Source organism: Sciurus carolinensis, chromosome 1 (genome assembly GCF_902686445.1).
Source record: "Sciurus carolinensis chromosome 1, mSciCar1.2, whole genome shotgun sequence".
Classification (NCBI taxonomy): Eukaryota; Metazoa; Chordata; class Mammalia; order Rodentia; family Sciuridae; genus Sciurus; species Sciurus carolinensis.
In genome coordinates this window covers 38,575,446-38,594,810 of record NC_062213.1, presented here as the reverse complement: position 1 = coordinate 38,594,810, position 19,365 = coordinate 38,575,446, and the positions used below count along the sequence as shown (strand labels likewise).

The 19,365-nt window shown below is 33.7% G+C and overlaps 1 protein-coding gene across 4 annotated transcripts in view; it reads right to left on the bottom strand.

Moving 5' to 3' along the window:
• Window positions 1–19,365, bottom strand: part of Rgs22 (regulator of G protein signaling 22) — a 122,334-nt gene that overhangs the window by 19,390 nt on the left and 83,579 nt on the right. For all 4 annotated transcript variants that reach the window (XM_047523997.1, XM_047524002.1, XM_047524009.1 and 1 more), the window contains 6 exons: window positions 14,771–14,965; window positions 12,425–12,517; window positions 9,124–9,296; window positions 7,786–7,948; window positions 5,117–5,275; window positions 1,986–2,054 (listed from right to left, as the gene is read on the bottom strand). In XM_047523997.1, the coding sequence (XP_047379953.1) occupies window positions 1,986–2,054; window positions 5,117–5,275; window positions 7,786–7,948; window positions 9,124–9,296; window positions 12,425–12,517; window positions 14,771–14,965 (852 nt within the window). The remainder of the gene's footprint in view (window positions 1–1,985; window positions 2,055–5,116; window positions 5,276–7,785; window positions 7,949–9,123; window positions 9,297–12,424; window positions 12,518–14,770; window positions 14,966–19,365) is intronic.

Genomic DNA, 19,365 nt, shown 5'->3' with positions numbered 1-19,365 from the left:
ATTTTAATAATAAATTATGATTAATAATCAATAATTATAAAAACAAATAGTAAGTAATTTTTTATAAAGTAACTTTTTTAAATAATAAAATTCCTCTGCCTGAGGATTTGAGTCATGTAACATGAAATCCAAAGGTACCCATGGTGTTTAAGTAATGCTTAAGGGTATTTTTAACCTACGCTTATTTTATAGCTTCACAATTCTGAAATATAAGATGTCTCCTCTTTTTACTTGGACCATTTAAGATCACATATTTAGGGCTGAGGTGTGGCTCAGTGGTAGAACACTTTCCTAGTGCATGTGAGGCACTGAGTTCGATCTTCAGCACCATATAAACAAATAAATGAAATAAAAATTTTAAAAATCACATATTTAATCCCCTTTACCCTTTCAGATTAAAAAACATAATAGATTTTATTGAATTTGTTGAATAGATTTTAATTTTATTGAAGTTCCCCAGAGTTGATTTTAGTGTACAACCATACAAGAAAGCATCATTGTAAAGGCACCATTTTAGATGGACTTAAAAATTATATTAATGATTAAATTACATGAAAAATATTTATGCACTGCCAATGCATAAAATAAATTCCTTGGAAAATAATCATATGTGATCATCAATCTAAGTGTTTAAGAGAGTTACCTAAAGTGCCATGGGAACACAAAGGAAAGAATAACTAATTCTGCATGGAAAAGTGAAGCCTTTATAGAGAAGGGCTTGAGGATGACATCTGAGTTGGAACTGAGAGGTGAAGGCATTTCCAGGCAGTCTGGATGTGTGGTGGTGCCATTAACCCAGATAAAGTGCACAGATGTCTATCACTGCTTTAGTGAAGAACATGCCATGGTCTCTGGACAAAAACTTAAGTCCCTTACCATCTGGTCCACATTAAAATTATAGCCCTATAAATAGGAACAACTATGGATTAGACTGGGATGTTTATTTAAAACCCACTCAACAAATACTGTTTTAAGACCTGCTTCTTAAAATACTAAAACTTAGTAATTTAACTAAAACCCATAATTTAACTAAATAGAAAATAATGTAATATATAAGGCACAATAACATAAAATATAAGCTCATTCTACATAAAAAAAATAGAAAAAAACAAGCATTTAAAAAGATTATTTCAAGAGGAAATCCAGGAAAGAGCATCCTAACAGACACATGCACTCCTCTAACATTTGAATAAATTTTTATCTTTGTTGGTTTGCAGGGGGTCACCTGGGTCTAGTTTGGCCTTCTAACATGACCTACAGAAGAATAAATACACATAAACTTGTAGGCTCAAAAGGATGATTATGTTCATGATGCTTGTAAGAGGCAAAATGGGCAATTACTAGTAAGGTATCATTATAGTGGTCTTAATAATTACTGAAATGGTAGTATCTTAATTCTTTTAAAGCTAAATTTATTCTAAATAAAGGGGATAATGTAAGATATCTAAACTTGCTGATCCTGCTGCATACTACTCATTCTTTTTGTATAATCTACTCTCAATAATAAATAAACTACCATATGCTGGAAAGAACAGCTCATCTCAAAAAACCCATCACAAGTGGAATATATATATATATATATATATATATATATGTATATGTATATATGTGTGTGTGTGTGTATATATATATATATATATATATTCTGCTTGTATATATACATATACACACACATACACATATGTATTTTAAACAGTACTGGGGACCAAACCCAGGGCCTTGTGCAAAAACAAAACAAAATAAAACACCATAGTTAAAGGACACATTTCTAAGGTTGAGCAGGGCCAGGAATTCTTAAGAACAGAGCTCTGGCAGAGTCACACTCTTGTCAAAATTCCATCTGCTAAGTAAGAACAGTTATCAGCAATCAGTTTGTGGTTTAGAAAGCAGTGTCTTTGATGAGGGTCTTTGAACATGAAGAGGAAGGAAAAATAATACTTTGACAGAGTAGAACCTAGAAGAGGAAGAATATAATAATCACTTGCCTTCCAGATCCCAATTTTCCTTTCACGCCTCTGTAGTAAAAGCTCGTCTGCTATGTCTTTCATCTGTACCTGAAAACAAAACCAATCATTTTATCCCCTTTATGTCCAGTTTTGAAATTATTTACCAATTTAATAGCTTAAAAAGTAAGGTAGAGGTCAGGTTGGAAAAGAGATAGAGCCATGCAGGAGGAAGAGGAACAATTAGAAATAAAAGTCTTGTAGTCAAGTTTTGAGGTGAGTTACTCATTCTCAGAACAGTTTCCTGAATCTCCAAAATAGAGATAACACCCAACCACATTATCCCAAATGCAGAGGATTATTTTATTTTGGCTCACATAAAAACTGGGTTTGGAGAGAGAATTTTAACTCCTCAGATTTTTGTGCTATTCTAACCATGTACTTTTCAACCATTAATTTTAGAAGAGTCCAAAAATTACTCTCAACACAGAGAAAAATACAGTAGATACCGTCAGTCCTCCCTATCCATGGGTTATTCATCCATGAATTCAGCCAACCTCAGATTAAAAATATTCAGAAAAAAATTACATATGTACTGAATATGCATAGACTTTTCTCCTTTATTCCCCAAAATACAGTATGACAACTACTTATAAAATATTTGCATTGCATTAGAATGTTTTAAAAGTAATTAGACGTGAATTAAAGTCTACCGGAGGAATGGGCTATATGCAAATACTACATCATTTTATATGAGGGACTCGAGCATCAGCAGATTTTGGTATCCAAGGGAGTCCTGGAATCAGTACTACATGAATTCTAAGAGACAACTGTATTTCTTAGGGTTACTACCTATATATAATATTTTCCCTTTCTGGGAATTGTTCCTGTCAAATCTGTGCTCTGTGTCCCTACCTCCCTACTCATAGCAGAAAGATCCAGGAGCTGATCTAGAGAAACAAGGAGTAGGACCACTGGGGCTAAGCTGTTTGATTAGATTAGAGTTCTCACAATCTGGGGATTGAACCAAGGTCTTGTGCATGCTAGGCAAGAACTCTACCATTGAGCTACATCCCCAGGCACAAGTCTTTTTAATAGCCACACCTTGGAAAAAAGATCTGAGAGTTCTTGCTGGGTTCCTGGGGCTGTCCTTACCTACATCTTTTCTAAAGCTTGGGAGTAAACTCTTTCCCTAAGTTGTGAGATGCACCAGCACCATTTGATAATAAATTCTCACCTCTCCTTTTTGTCTTTGACTTAAACTTGCCAGAATCAGTTTATTTTGCTGACCACCCAAAGAATGCTAAGTCAGGAAATGACTACAAGTTACAATAAAATGACTGTGGTAAACATAATGAGAAAATGTGATAAATAATATTAGTAAGTCAATGTCCTTTGTCTTGGCTTTGTATAGTGAACTGGAGTTTCCCCGAAGAAAAGGGAATGAAGAGATTTGAGTTTTCCCAAAGTTTATTTCCAGGAACTTTTTGCCTGAAACAAGTTGGCTCTTTTTCTCCATACTATAAATTTTGTGTTCCCAGATGTACTGCTTTTTCCCTAAGTTGCTCTGCTCAAAAATCTAAGGATATTTTCAGATAAGTAGAACTCAAAGTGTTTAATAAATTGAATACAATACAGAGAAAAAGCTTTTTCAGGTTCTTCCTGATCAGTATTAATGCCATATGTCTTTTAGTCCAAAATTACATGTTTTCCTACCCTTCTACTATTTTTGTAAAGATCAGTCTTGCCTGTTTTTAGGAATGTAAATGACATTTTAAGTGATCAAAGTAATATTTGGTTCGTATAAAATGAAAACAAAACAAAGCAAAAAAAGTCCCACTTTATAAAGTAAAAATCTTTCTTGCTCCTCAAACCCACTCCCAGGAGGCAGGTCCTTTTAGATGCTTTTCATAAGCATAAGCAAAAAGATAGGCAGTGTGCTAGCTTTGCATCGCTATGATCCAGTACCTGATGAGAACAACTTAGAGGTAGGAAAGTTTATTTGGAGCTCACTGTTTCAGAGGTTTCAGTCCATAAATGACTGACTCCTTTCCTCTGGGCCTAAGGTGAGACAGCACATTGTGGGGGAAGGGCATGGCAGAGGGAAGCTGCTCAGCTCAAGGCAGTCAGGAGCAGAGAGGAGAGGGAAGAGGCCACAGGGAAGATGCACCTATTAGGGCATGGCCCAAATGACCCACCTCTCCAGCCATGCCCCATCTGCCTACAGTAACCACCCATCTAGTTCATTCAAACTAGGATGGACTGATTGAGTTACGGCTCTCACAATCCAATCATTTCACCTCCAAATGTTCCTGCATTAACAGAGGAGCTTTTGGGGGACACCTCATATCCAAATCATAACAGGTAGCTAGAAGGTTGAATGGAAGGATAGATGACATATAGACAGATAGATAAGATAGATATACAGCAATAGACAGAGATAGAAGTAGCTATAATAGGACTATTCTCCATATATTGCTCTGCTCCTTTCATCCAATAAACAACAAATCTCATATTAGTACATGTAGAAATCTCTTGTTTATAATTTCATCTCACTTTTATAATCTTATTTTATAAGGAAATCTGAATAGTTTTCCATAGTATGAAATTATTGTAGCTTAACTATTCTCCCATATGGTATTGCAGTGAATGTCTGTATAACCTCACCCATTCATGTAGGGACTTAATAAAATTAAAAATAGCAACTATATTAATAGATAACATTTGAATGTTTGTTGTATGCTCAGCGCCATTAAGAAACTAAACATATTCATTTCATTTCATTTTCACAACCACCTTATGAATAAATTATTAGTTCCATTTTCAAATGAGAAAATTAAATTTGTGAAACTTAAAAGTGGTACAATTAGGGTTGGGGTTGTAGCTCAGTGATACAGCGCTTGCCTAGCATGTGTGAGGCACTGGGTTTGATCCTCGGCACCACATAAAATAAATTAAAAAAATAAAGGTATTGTGTCCATCTATAACTAAAAGCATTTTTTAAAAAGTGGTATAATTAACATGTGGCAGTATTGAGATTAAAATTTGCGAAGTGCAACCCCAGTCTTTGAACCACTATCCGCAGAAGTACAGTGGCCAGCTCAGCAGGTATGTATGTGAGGTTTTGACAGGTACTGTTCAATTGCTATTCAAATAATATATACATTTCATACCTTTATCTTTTGACGGGCTGCAAACTGCTCACTTGAAAGGAACAATGGCAACCACACATTTTCTATCCTGTTTAGGACATGCTTCTGAATTTCAATTAGAACAGGCGCATCAAGCTGCTCATGGAGAATCTTCCCCCAGCCACCACTTAAATGCATTATCTAAGAAAATAAAAATGAAACAGTAACTACAAACTTGTGCTTTTCAAAATAACACTAAGATTCATTCATTCATTCATTCATTCACTCCAAACTATTTGCAGGACACTTGACAGGTACCACAGTTTTTGTTTTCTGGCTATACTGTATATAGGAAAGACAGAAATCTCCCTTAATATCACCAAGGGATTATGGTTTATATGGTGGTTGTTCAAGATGTATGATTTTGCTTACCGCGAAATATTGTAAAGAAAACAGGGAGAAGGATTTTTTTCAGTGCTAGGGAATTGAACCCAGGGTTTTGTGCATACTAGGCAAGCACTTTACCACTGAACTACATCCCCCACCCCAGGAGTGGGGTTTTTATTTTATTTTATTATTGCAAGCACAGGCATTTTTCCCCCCATGAACTCAATATATTCAATTATAAAATGAAAGCATCAATTATTTAAGAGGTAGCCTTGACTCAGACATTATAAATATACCATCACCAACAAACTTCGGGTTGGAGACAGAAGGATGACAACAGTTGTAGTGACATAGGGCTGTTTTAACAATATCTCAGAAGAAAGCAAGTCACAGGGTGTAGAAAAATGCCATATTTTACAGATAACAGACTTGCATAAGTGGCACCATTTAAAAAAACAATTTCTTCGTGACCCAAATTTTCCTTTAGCATAATTATTGGCCTCAACAACATACTGATGGCTATTTCCTGCTGTAAATTATCCTGTTCTCTTATCTATTTCTGTGGACACACTATTCAAAATTTCTGGATTGCTGACTGGAACATTCACCTCTTTATTTAGTTCTCCTTTGATTAGTCATGTCAATAAATCATTAATAAATTACTAATATTGAAATCCTTCTTAGAACTCTTTTAATAATAAATAATTAAATAATAAACAATCAAATATAATATTGCTCTTGCATTAAAAATAAAAAATTACCTTGCTAATCAAATAGCAAAGTACTATATAACTGAAATTAGGACTGGTATGATCTTTATAAAATTTAATGCAATGTGGACATCCTCAAATATAAAATACATAATTAAAAATGTAATGTTGAAAATGAAGTAGAGTCACTGGAAATTCTGTGGAAGCACAAGGATTTGCTATGATAGTCATGGGTGACTTTTTCACCCACTTTAAGTTCTCAGTAGGTTGTATGTATTATGCAGGGTTCACACAGTAGCATTAGATACCATGAACCCTCACGCTATAGCACAAGCCAAGTAGAAAAAACAAATGCTTTCCATGTGCTTATTTCATAGTTGTGCTTACTGAGATACCCAACTACTTTTGCTAATATGTCCCAGATTTGTATCTCAGGGAACTAACAGCAGGACATTTTTGTCAAAGTTGCTTAATTCTAGAATTTCTTCTCCCTTTTGCTCCCAAAGACTTGTTTCTTCCATCCCCACCAAAGCTACAGTTTCTTAGTTTGGATTGCTCTACTCATGAATATCTCTTCATTTTTCTTTAACTCAATGAATTTAACATTAATCTGAGTTTGTATATTATAAATGAGTACCATTAGTATATACAGCCTTTAAAGCTTCTAAAATACATAATCATATACTAGATATTTTATCTTTAGGTAGTGATGTTTAAGTAACAAACTTCAAAACTAAATAAATTTTAATACCTAATTTTTATATTCCAAAGGTATGAAAATTGAGACATTCTTCATAAGTGTTACATGAGCACTCACACCCACTGCTGAATCCCAATCCATGATGTATGTGTGTGTTTGTGTGTTTGCTGTAAATCTAATGACACTATTGTTATTAATGAGTTGTGATTAAAGTCATAGGACTTTGGCATAACAAAATGGTCAAACCTATGTTCCTGGTCAGTGAAAACAGTTTCTGGGGACAACTGTAAACAGTTTTCAAAGATCAATTATGTTTGGAGTAAAAACAGTTAAGAGAAGAAGAGGAAAGAGAGATTAGGCTTAAAGGCGAGGATGGCCACTTTCCTGCTTGTTGAGATGTGCAGGGACCTTGCCCATCCTGTTCACCATTTTGCCCTGAGCACCTTCTACAGTCTGGTATTTCAAAGGAACTCATATTTGATGAATGAATTAATGAGAAATTCAAGTACAATACATACAAAGCTGTAACTGTATCCCCAAATTTCTGAACAATGTCCTTAATATAGACCTAGATGAAGAAATTATTTTTAACCTATAAATTACTTTTTAGTAACATATTCTTTTTTTTTTTTGGGTTCTGGGGATCGAACCCAGGGCCTTGAGCTTACAAGGCAAGCACTCTACCAACTGAGCTATCTCCCCGGCCCCATATTCTTATAGTATGTAATACTTGAATGAATTTTAAAGGCATTAATTTATGGAGACTTGTAAATACCTAAATAAATATCAAGTGTTTAGCATATGTCATAAAAGCAAAACAAAAAGAAAAAAAAAAGACTTTCAGGTTGTTGGCAAAAAGAAATAAATGACTGGTTTTCATACTTGAAATAGAAAACAGGTTTACATGTTGATACCTGGTTTTGCTGATATGGAGAAGCTGGACTGTTGGGTCCAAAGAAATACTTTTTATTAAGGTATTTGTTTTTAATGTATATAGATTTTGCCTCCCTTTGATTTTGATCGCTGTACGTTATTCTTCGGAAATGCTCAATGTCCATCCAGCACATAAGGTCCATGCTAAAATGAAAACAAAGAAAAATATAGCCTTTCTTGTTTATTTCTCTAAAATCTACTAAACACTAAACAAGTTGCTGTTTTGACAGAATTCAGAAAGTGGCTGTCTTGACTAATGAGCACAACCATGGAACTAATGAGTACACTGTTACCTCTTCCCTTCCTATGCAGTTATGTTGACTCTATTATAATCCTAACCCTGGCTAAATAAATGAATGATGAAAAGGAATACTGGGACCAGAAAAAAATCTCTCATCATTATTGATGGGGTCTTCCATTAATGATGGAATAGTATCATCAATTTCAAATTTGGAGAAATGTCCACATACAGTATACCCATTTGACAGAGGCCAAATTTAGAAAAATTTGCTCACAATGAAGGGATATATAGAGCGAAATTTGGCTCTCAGTTCTAACCAGTTTCTGTTAACTTGAGAGAAAAATATATAATCAATATTTCAGTTTATTATAGATAAACGTTATGTTTCCAAGATTTTGTACAAAACCACAATTTTTCCTTCATATATTAATTAATAAATTATAAAATATTACAATAATTTAAATGGCTAGCTGGGTGTGGTGGCACACACCTATAATCCTAGTGGCTTGGGAGGCTGACGCAGGAGGATTACAAGTTCAAAGCCAGTCTCAACAATTTAGCAAGACATTAAGCAACTTAGTAAGATCCTGTCTCAAAATTAAAACAAAGGACTGGGGATGTGGCTCAGTGGTTAAGCACCCTGGGTTCAAACCCTGGTACCAAAACAACAACAACAACAAAAAACAAAAAACAAACAGACAAAAAACAACGAAAAAAACCTGAGTGAAATGTAAAAGAAATACTTTTCAGAAATCATGATTGAGGTACTTGTTTAGAGAAACACAAAATAAAGAAACAACAGAAAAGAAAAAGTAGAAGGGACAACTGATGTTTTAAGTTAGACAATGCTGAAAGTATCAAATGTTGTATCATCACTTAAAATAACATTTGGAGGTTGCTACAATAAAATGCATTTCAACAAAAGTAATCCATATAAATTTCAGATAATTATGTTTAATAGACTTTAGTGACATGGGTAAAAATCTAGCACTATGAGAATATGAAGAATCAAAACCAATAGCTAAGAAAAATGATGTGTTAAATAAGAAATACATTTAAAAATGGTTCTGCTCCTCACCTTGAAGAATGAGCCTCAAGAAACTGACGAAAATGTTCAAACTCCAGTTTGTTGTTCAGCAGATCATTAAAACTAAAATGCTTGTATTCTTTAGGAACATTATTCCAATATTGTGTTTCTTTACCGACATCAGAGAGTGATAAAACACCAGTTCCAATTTCACCAGTGGTGCCCTAGTGACATAATACTTCATATAAAAATCTCTTAAGTGCAACAAATTATTGGCAATTTTAATTGGAGAAATTGAAAGAAAAATCAACTATTCAGACGAGACTTTTTAACAGTGGTAGGAGTGGATGATGAATCTAGGTGATTCAGGTTCTTATTCTGTTCCTTTCTACTCTCTTTCTTTATATGAACATTTAGTAAACATTTACTGTATATAAAGTACTCATTTTAAAAATATTAACTTTATTATATTTTCTTAATATAGGATTAATATGTCTTTTGGAGTAAAAATAAAAGAAAAATCACATATAGTAATACCATCAGGGATAACCACCATTAATATGCTTTTATATAATTCCAGTCTTTTTTGTATATATATATGTAGTTTATTTAAAATGAAGGTAGGATTATGTATAGGTCTGTAACCTGGTTCTTTTTCTTAACAATACATCATGAACATAAAACATTCTTCTATAACACAATTTTTAAAACTTAGGAAGCAATACAAGATACTTGTCTAACAGTGCATCCTTCTAGTGTAATTGCCCTCCTATAAAAGTTACATTTTTAGGTCATTTTAAAACTTCTTATGCTTTGTGGATAGTTTACAAGCTGTAAAGCGCAAAGAGACAGAGAAGTTTATTCTTTGAAAACTCCTTCTTCATATAATTCTTTACATAATTAATCTATCTCCATATTTGCTATTGAAAAGTGTTTGACCATAAGATAAATTACTAATATTTAAAGAATCAACTTTCCTTTATGTAGGAGGATTACAAAAAAGTGTTAATTTTTAGTTCATGAAGTTTAAAATATAATTTTAAAATGTGAACTTTATGAATTTTTATGTATCCTTTCCAAGATAATAATTAGTATTCTGGGTCTCTTATTTTTCCAAATGAATTTCATGATTGTTTTTTCTAGTTCTTATAAAGACTGTCATTGGGATTTTAACAGGAATTACATTAAATCTATATAATGCTTTTGGTAGTAGGGCCATTTTGACAATATTAATTCTGCCTATCCAAGAGCATGGGAGATCTTTCCATCTCCTAAGGTCTTCAATTTCTTTCTTTAGTGTTCTGTAGTTTTCACTATACAGGTCTTTCACTTCTTTTTTCTTTTTTCTTGATTCCCAGGTTTTTTTTTTTTTTTAAGGCTATTGTGAATGGGGTTGTTTTCTTAATTTCCCCTTCAATAGATTCATCACTGATATATAGAAATTAATTTGATTTATGGGTGTTGATTTTATATCCTGTTACTTTGCTGAATTCATTTATGAGTTCTAGAAGTTTTCCGGTGGAATTTTTTGGGCTGTAGATGTAGTGGCACTTACTATTTGTTTAATCTGGACCTCTCTTTCTTAGAACTCTACAATGTCAAAACAGTCCTTTGTTCTTAGTTTACATGTGTAAAATTTTATTAAAAAGAACTGGGGACATTTTATTTCTTTTATAAAAAACAAAGGACTAGAGGCAACTATGAGAAAATGTTTACAAAAAACACTTCTGGTTGTTGGGAACACAGGTGTTTTTTTGGTTTGGGGGAGTGTTTTTTGGTTTTTGTTTTCTTGATACATAAAAAATTACTTGGGGCTCTCCTGGTTACAGCAAATTATCACCTATATGAAACAAGGCTTCAGAAGGCTTGGGAGTGTATTTTCTGTCCTAATAGAAGCACTTTTTAAAAAATATTTTTTTAGTTGTCAATTGATCTTTTAAAAATTTTTTTATTTATTTATATGTGGTGCTGAGTATTGAACCCAGGGCCTCGCACATGCCAGGCAAGCACTCTACCACTGGGCCACAACTCCAGGCCCCTAACAGAAGCACTTTAAGAAAAAAGTTATCAAGTATCATAATTGAACCCGGAGCTGAAAACAAACCACATTTAGATGAAAATGTTTGAAAGTACTCAGAATATGAAAGATGCCAAACTGGGAATCTCCCTACTAACCTGTACTTGTTAAAACAGTTTTAACATCTTTAAGATAAGAGTTGTGGGGGAGGGACTTAAACTACTACAGAGGAATGCTTTATTGGAAAGTCAATAAAGAAATTTAATACAAAGAAGCAGTTGCCCTATACATATAAACTGTATAGTTATTCTGCAGATAATTTGGATTTTTGTTTCAGTATTATTTGTCATTTTCATTATTGCTTTCCATTTCTTAATCTCAAGAAATAAGGTTTTTTTTCAGGATAAAAAAATTAGTAATGACTACATTAGAGAACTTCTATGTTAATAAAGCAACCATTGTGAAGATTACATTTTTTAAAAGAATAACTACTGTTTTTGTAAAACTTTATTGTATAAGAATAAAAATTCTAGTTAGATACAGAGAAGAAAGTGAAAAATCACCACTCAAAACTATTGTTAACATTTTGGTGAATATCTTCCAGACAACTCTTTTTGCATGTATGTATACATGTAGAAATACATATATGATTTTACATAAATAAGATCACACCACACCAGTGTTTTTGTTCCATATATTTTTATGTTATAGTATGTCCTTGACATTTTCTAGGTCAATTAACTGTCACTTCTATGTAGATGCACACATTTAAATTTATGATTATGTGGAACTATCATGGTTTATTTAGTCAATGCAAAAGTAACATATTTATAAGTCAAAATGACACTTTAATATCCTAGTCAATCCTATGACATTTTTACTGACTTCCCCAATTCCTCTTCATATTTTTTCTTTGTCATTTGTCTATTGCTGTCACTCCAAAGTTTCTTATGTTTAGCAAACTTAATTTAACTCTTTTGTGATCTGACAATAAATAGAATTGCTGCCATACAAAAAATAACCAATACACTTCAAAATACTGTAATGTGGCTTAAAGGCTCAAGTTTCCAGTTTCATAAGTCAAGCAAGTGGTTTGTCTCCCTATGCTACTTTATCTGCCTTTTTTCCCCTGGCTCTTTTGTTAAATATAATGTGATACCTGTAAAATGCAACATGCTAGGCAAAAAAAAAAAAAAAAAAAAGGAGGAAAATGAAGTGGCTTATCCCTCATTTTATCAGTACATGAGCTCCTCAGTGTAAGATTTAGCCACCAATATATAAAGTAACCCTCTCTAGGATAAAAGGCTAGTTTTTCTATGTAGAGAGTTATCTTACCTCATCTTTCTTGAAAAGGGTCTCTTTATGCAAAGCCTGTAGTTTTCGGAAGTATGAAGAGTCTAGTTGTCGAGTTTCTTCCGCCAGTTCTACCTAAAAAAATAATTATAAAACTTGTAACATCAATAGAATGTCCATCATGAAAGAGTGTGAAGCATGATGCTCAATTTCCAAAAAACAGTGAGCTAAAAAACAAGCATGAGTGCCAACCAAGCAAGTTATTTTGGAGGCAAAAGTGGAAGACAGAGTTAAAAAAATATGAGCTATAGCAAAGTCACACTTTGCATGCATGCAATAAAAACTGCAGACATTTTTATGTAATGATATAAGCCTGCTGATGATCATGCCTCCTTTTTGAACACCCCATGTAGACTAACAAACAATGTAAATATGTTGGTCACATTCCAGTTTATAGTCCATGTAACAGGATAATAGTCGTGAAGGCAGACACTGCTAGCTTTAGGAACCAAATAATTCACAAGAGAATAAGAAATGACTGGACTCCATACTGTTATTAGTTTGCGAGCAAAGGCTATTGTTGTAGCACAAGGTAAGACAATCATCAATTTAATTCTTACAGCAAGTCTCAGTCTTTGAGCATGTAATGTACTATTTTATGCAGTCAGAAGAACAAAATTACTCTATTTCTCAATTATAGGAAAAACCCAGTTTGGTTTAACTAGTTGCCGGAGAACTTTCTGTATTTAATAGTGAGCTTTGGTAGTCTGCTTGAGTATCCTTTTTGGGAAGGATTCTAAATAATACAGTCATCTGGGCTTTTAGAGAAATCCTCTGGGTTGAATTTAAGAAAGTTTCTAGAACTAAGAAAGAGATTTGTTTTTTCCTCTTATTAAAAACAGTATATATAGGGCTGGAGTTGTGGCTCAGTGGTAGAGGTGCTTGCCTGGCATATGTGAGGCCCTGGGTTTGAAACTCAGCACCACATGTAAATAAGTCAAATAAAAGATTCATTGACAATTAAAATATATATATATTTATATATATAACTAATATATATATATATATATATTATAGTTAAAAAACATTATATAATCTGTCCTGTGAATTTTATAAGAATCATTGCTAATGTCAAAGCTTGTGGGTTTGGGGTAGTTAGTTATATTCCAAATCTTTTTTACCACTTCAGGATATCATATACAATATCCTTCTGCTAGCCAATAGAGTACAGATTTTAAAAGTTGATTAGAAAGAAGTTTTTTAAATTTTATGATCTTCTAATTTTCCTAGTTATTAAATGCATTTCTGCTATAGAAAAGATATTATGCTAATTTTTCAGAACAAAAAATCAGGAGTGAAAATCTATTATGGTTGTTGAATTTAGTAAACCACAAGCATTGTCCAGTCGCAACCTAATAAGATAGTTCCATCCAAGGTGCTTTGGTATTAATTTTATCATTATCACCTAACTTACCCTTCCTCATTGAAGACATGACTATCTAACAAGTTGCTGAGTGAGTATGAATAAAGAATAGCAATAGGGACTGGGGAGATAGCTCAGTAGGTAGAGTGCTTGCCTTGTAAGCACAAGGCCCTGGGTTTGATCCCCAACAACCAAAAAAAAAAAAAGAATAGCAATAAAAAGCAGAGTTCCACCTAAATCACCTCAAGCACAGAGTACATGCATTAACTTAGCATAAAAATATCCAAGCACAGTTTTCATTTGTGATTCGAAATAAATATAAAATAAATATAAATAAAAGAAAATTATTCTACTTACCAATAAGAATAATGAAAATATTCAAGTACCAAAAATTAAAATGATCTTTTTTGGAATGAAAAAAAGTGTATTGAAACTTTTATCTAACCAAGCAATCTGATCTGTTGAATATCTGGGGGTGCTTTGAAATAGAAGAACTGAAGTCAAAGGATCAGGTTTTCACAATACATAGGAAACATTTATACTTTCCATGGGTATAATATTCATATAACTCACCTAGCACTAATTAAACAGGCTTTTTCCCTTAATCAGAATTAGGGTCACTGCTTAGACATGACAAGACGGGACAAAGCCAGTACATTATCATGAATCTTTTGCTGCTTCACAGAAAATCAGAACTCAAATTTCTCTCTTCTGACATATTTTTACAAAGTACAAAACATGATAGAGATTTAAGTGTTTTGTTAGGAGACAATAGGGAAACTGGCATAAAATTAAGCTAATAAACATTTTCCCTGCCCAAGTTTTAAGCCTACATAAATCTTAACTCTAAATCTGGAGCCCATGTGAGTTCTTTTTCAGTTTTTCTCTTGTGAGTTAGCAGTGCTCCTTATCATCAGTTGCGTAATCAAGTGGAAAGGTTCGCAACTTTATCAGACCCACAATACCTCTCTGTAAGTAGCTTGGTCTGATCTCATCATCTTGGTCCAGGGTTCCAAAAGGAGGAGGAGGATATACTCTTCTGCTGTGTCAAAGAGGTCTTCAAATGGTGGTTGTATTTTCATGTAAATTTCTCTCTTCTTTTCCTGCTGGAGTCCAATGTCAAGAGTAGCTGATGGAGCAATGTATGTGGCAAAAAGATACTAAGGAGGATGGGAAGGAATGAGAGGACATTGGGAGAAGAAACAGCAATGGTTAGCACACTCAGCAGAGGCTTTTAAAAAGCAGCAAGAGAAGACCAACAAACTCCAGTGGGTCTTTTCCTAAAAAGATGAGTAAAACTCCTTAAGATAAAGCAATATGTTACCCCAAAGAAATTGTTTTTTCTTTTCTTTTTCTATTTTTTCATTGGTAGTTAGCAACTAGTCAATATATCTTAGCTGACAAAATTCTGAAGACATACTATGCACTATGATGATTGATTTGAGGTTATAAGACCACTTTTTTCCTTTATATTCACAACATTTCTAACATACTCCTGTTACTTTCCAAAGTGATTTGAAATGCTTCCCCCTGCTCTTTTTTCTGGTAGTGCTAGACATCAAATTAGGGCCTTCTGTTTGCAAGGCAGGCGCTCGACCCCAGCCCCAAATTGCCTGTTTGGAAACAAGAGGCAAGAATACACCAGGACTAAATTTCTTTTTTTTTTTTTGCGGTACTGGAGATTGAACCCAGGGCTTTGTGCTTACGAGGCAGGCACTCTACCAACTGAACTATATCCCCAGCCCTAAGCAATGTTTTTTTTTGTTTGTTTTTTGTTGTTGTTGTTGTTTTTTTTTTTTTTGCAGTGCTGGGGATCAAACTCAGGACCTTATGCTTGTGAGGCAAGCACTCTACCAGCTGAGCTATCTCCCCAGCCCCAGGACTAAATTTTGATTATTAGTCTTCTACTCTAGATACCAAGAAAACTACCTGCCCTACCTAACTGAGCTGCAGAGTTCTAAGACTGTTCTAATTATCCCTTTTGCCACAAAATATCTCCATCTAGTGTCCAAAATTCTGGGGGAGATACAGGAAGATGATCTGAGTAAATGGGGAGATATACAGAGAACTTTCAACAAACCTGCCATAGATGTCTATTCTATTCTACTCATTGGTCTTTTCTCTCAACAATATTTATATCTGAGAAGCAATTTGATAACATTCTATTTGTAAAATTTTTATGTACTAGATATGTCATACCCTGAACATCAGGTTTAAAAATAGTTTTACTAAAAACGTCTGAGTGGGGCTGGGGTCATAGCTCAGTGGTAGAGCACTTGCCTAGCATAGGAGAGGCACTCAGGTTCAATTCTCAGTACCACATATAAATAAATAAATAAATAATAAAGGTCTGTGAACAACTAAAAAATATTTTTAAAAAAGAATGTCTAATTGCATATTATTTCAATGACTTTGGTTCTTAAATTTGGATTCAAATCAGGAGATTATATATATTTGAGTGTGTGTGTGTGTGTGTGTGTGTGTGTGTGTTTATCCCTAAAATCAGTTATATATATATATACATATACATATGTATATATATATATACATACATACATGTGTGTATATGTGTGTACATGTATATGTATGTGTATATACATATACATATATATATATATATATATATATATAGTAGTGAACCCAGTAGTGTTCTACCTCTAGCAATGTCATAAACCCTTTTTATGCCCAGGTTGGCCTTGAGCTTTCGATCCTCTTGACTCGACCTCCCAAGTAGTTGGGATTATAGGTGTGTGCCACTGCATCTGAATTTAATATGATTAAAAACTTTTAAAGGGTCCACATAATAACACAAGCATTTACTGAGTATGTACTATATCTTAGGCACTTGCCTAGGTGTTACGTATGCAAAGATTAATGAATAAGGGCCAACACCTCTCCTGAAGAAGCTCACTTGGTAGTGTCACAAAGATGAAAAATCACTGGTTAGAATTCAGCATAATAAATGTTATAAGAGAGCTATATATTGCAAGTGAGATCCCTAGTGACTGCCTATACAATCTTTTATGCTTATCTCCCATGAATTGCCTTTCAAATTTTGTACTCAAATACCAAATTTTCTGTAATTTCCCTAACTCTTGCAGGTTTGCCATTGCATATCATTACACATAGTGCTCCTTCAATCTTGAATATTGAGCCTATCAGGCATTTTGCCTGCTTGATAAATTCCAGTTTTTTAAAAAATTAGAAACCAACACATATTTCTCTTCCTCTAGGAAGTTTCTGCTCTCCTTTTAAGATCATATGCTCTACACCCACCACACTACAATGCAATTAAGTACTTATGTGTCCTCTCTTCTGGACTGAAGTGCTTGAGGGCAAAGACTACAACTTATTCATCTGTGAATCTCCAACTGTTCTTGGCAAAATAAATCCCATAAACTATTACTGAATTGAACCCAATCCATAAAGACTTATTTATGAATTGGAATGAGAAAGGAAAGTGTTCTAGAAACTGTTTGTGAAGAAGATAACTCAAACAGAATCTTTAAAAATCCTGCAAAAGTCAAAGGAAGAATTAGCTTAAAGACATAGACATAAATAATCAGTGTTGAGAACACACACAAAATATATGAATAGGTAGGCAGACAGATGTACACACACAATACTAGAAGAGGTCAAATGAAGTAAAGTTCAAGCAAAAAAGGGTTAAAGGTTCTGGTTAAAGGGCAACTGAAATGATCTACCATAAAACAGGACAGCAAATAAAGTCAAAATCAGAGTATAATCCAATAATATGCAGGGCAGAGTATCAAAGAGCTAGAAGTTATAAGGTAGAGGAATGAAGGGCAGTTAAAAAGGAGCACTGTACAGTTCAACATGTAACAGGCTCTCAATAAATATTTGCTAAATAGTTGAATGGGAGCTTAATGGCTTAAAGTGAAACTGTGATCCAAAAGGAGAATTTCAGAGTTTGAATACTTAGAGCTGAGTAGTTGCAGAAGACAATGAGTTCCAATATATGATCATCCCCATTAGTTAAATGAGGAGAAATGAAGTTGAGACATTGGAGATGGGCAGGTTGCCTCTTGAGTCCAAGAGCTTCAAGATAATAAAAGAGAAAAGAAATTTCAGTCATTCATTGACATTCTCTAGAAATAAGAGTACTTAAGGTCTTTAGATAACATTAATAAGATTTGTGAGAGGAAAAAGGAGCAGACAGGTTTCAAAATTTTTAAAGTGTTTAAAAGATGAGGCTTGAACAGTAGCAGAGAAAAGCTCTTCCTCCTGAGTGCTGTGAAATACCAGCAAGAGATATGCTAAGAGCCATCCTAGATGTTCTGTTTAGTTAAGTAATCCACAGTTTCTGTAACTGTGATAACTAAAAACCACCTTTCCTAGAAATAGTTACCATAAACTGTTGGGTAGAGTAGCTCAAAGTGAACCATACTCTCACTAAACAATTTTATAATATTTAAAGTTAAATTTGGTTCACATACACACTTCATATAGAAATTTCTTTTTTCTAATTTTGGGAAGGTTTTAGGAGACTTGCAAAATTTACTAGTCTTACTTTACTATAAATCTAACAAGATAGGATTATAACAGATTAAAATCTATTCTTAAACATTTTCTAAGTTGTTAAGTTTTTTAAGGTACATAAATTAAACTAATGTCATAGTTAGGTAAATTAGGAAACTAAAAATTAAGTTACCAAATTCACAACATTTAAAAATGTCTCTTGGACTGAGAGTGTAGGTCAGTACCAGAAGTGCTTGCCTAGTATGTGTGAGGCCCCAGGCTCAATCCTCAGCACTAGAAAATATTAAAAAACAAATAAATAAAAAGTCTCTAAAATTTGCTCCATTAATTCCAAAGTCACCTCAAAAGAAATTCAATAACCCCAGTCACTAGTTAAAATTCATCAGTCAGGTTAAATTTGGATAGGAATATTCTCTAAATGGCAAAATAAAACAACTTCTTTGTCTTTGAGTCAGCTATATTCAAAACTGTAGCTTAAAATGATTTGATGAACTGCATATAAAATTACTTTAATTGAAGTCAAAATAACTCCTTTGATTAAAAAAAAAAAGGGAACATTGAAAAGAGCAAAATTATGCAGGATGTTGAACTGGTGACTAGGATAACTATGACAGAAATAATGATTGCTAGCTTCTGATAGATACCCCAATCTATTCCCTTCTCTCTTCTTCCCCATCTTGCCTTCACTCCCAGTTTTATATCTACTATCTTCTGCTACCGTCAGGCCCATGAGATACTCTACACAGTATCTACATAGCCTGTTTTAACTCCACCTTTGTGGACATTGTGTGCAAAGTTGCCATAGGCAATTGTGTCCACCTGCTTGGGCTTTTACCTTCTGGAATTTTGCTTTATGACTTTCTTAAGAACAAGTTTCTCTTTACCACTTACCACATTAGTTGTACAGCTTCCTCTCTCTGATCATACTCTTCTTCCTTTTGTATCTCCCATTGAGCTTTTCTCTGCCTTTAGCATAATCTGCAGCTTCTTCCTGTCCTCTAAATAAATCACACATCACCTACTTTCTCTTACTTATATGCAAGAAGAACTGAACACGATC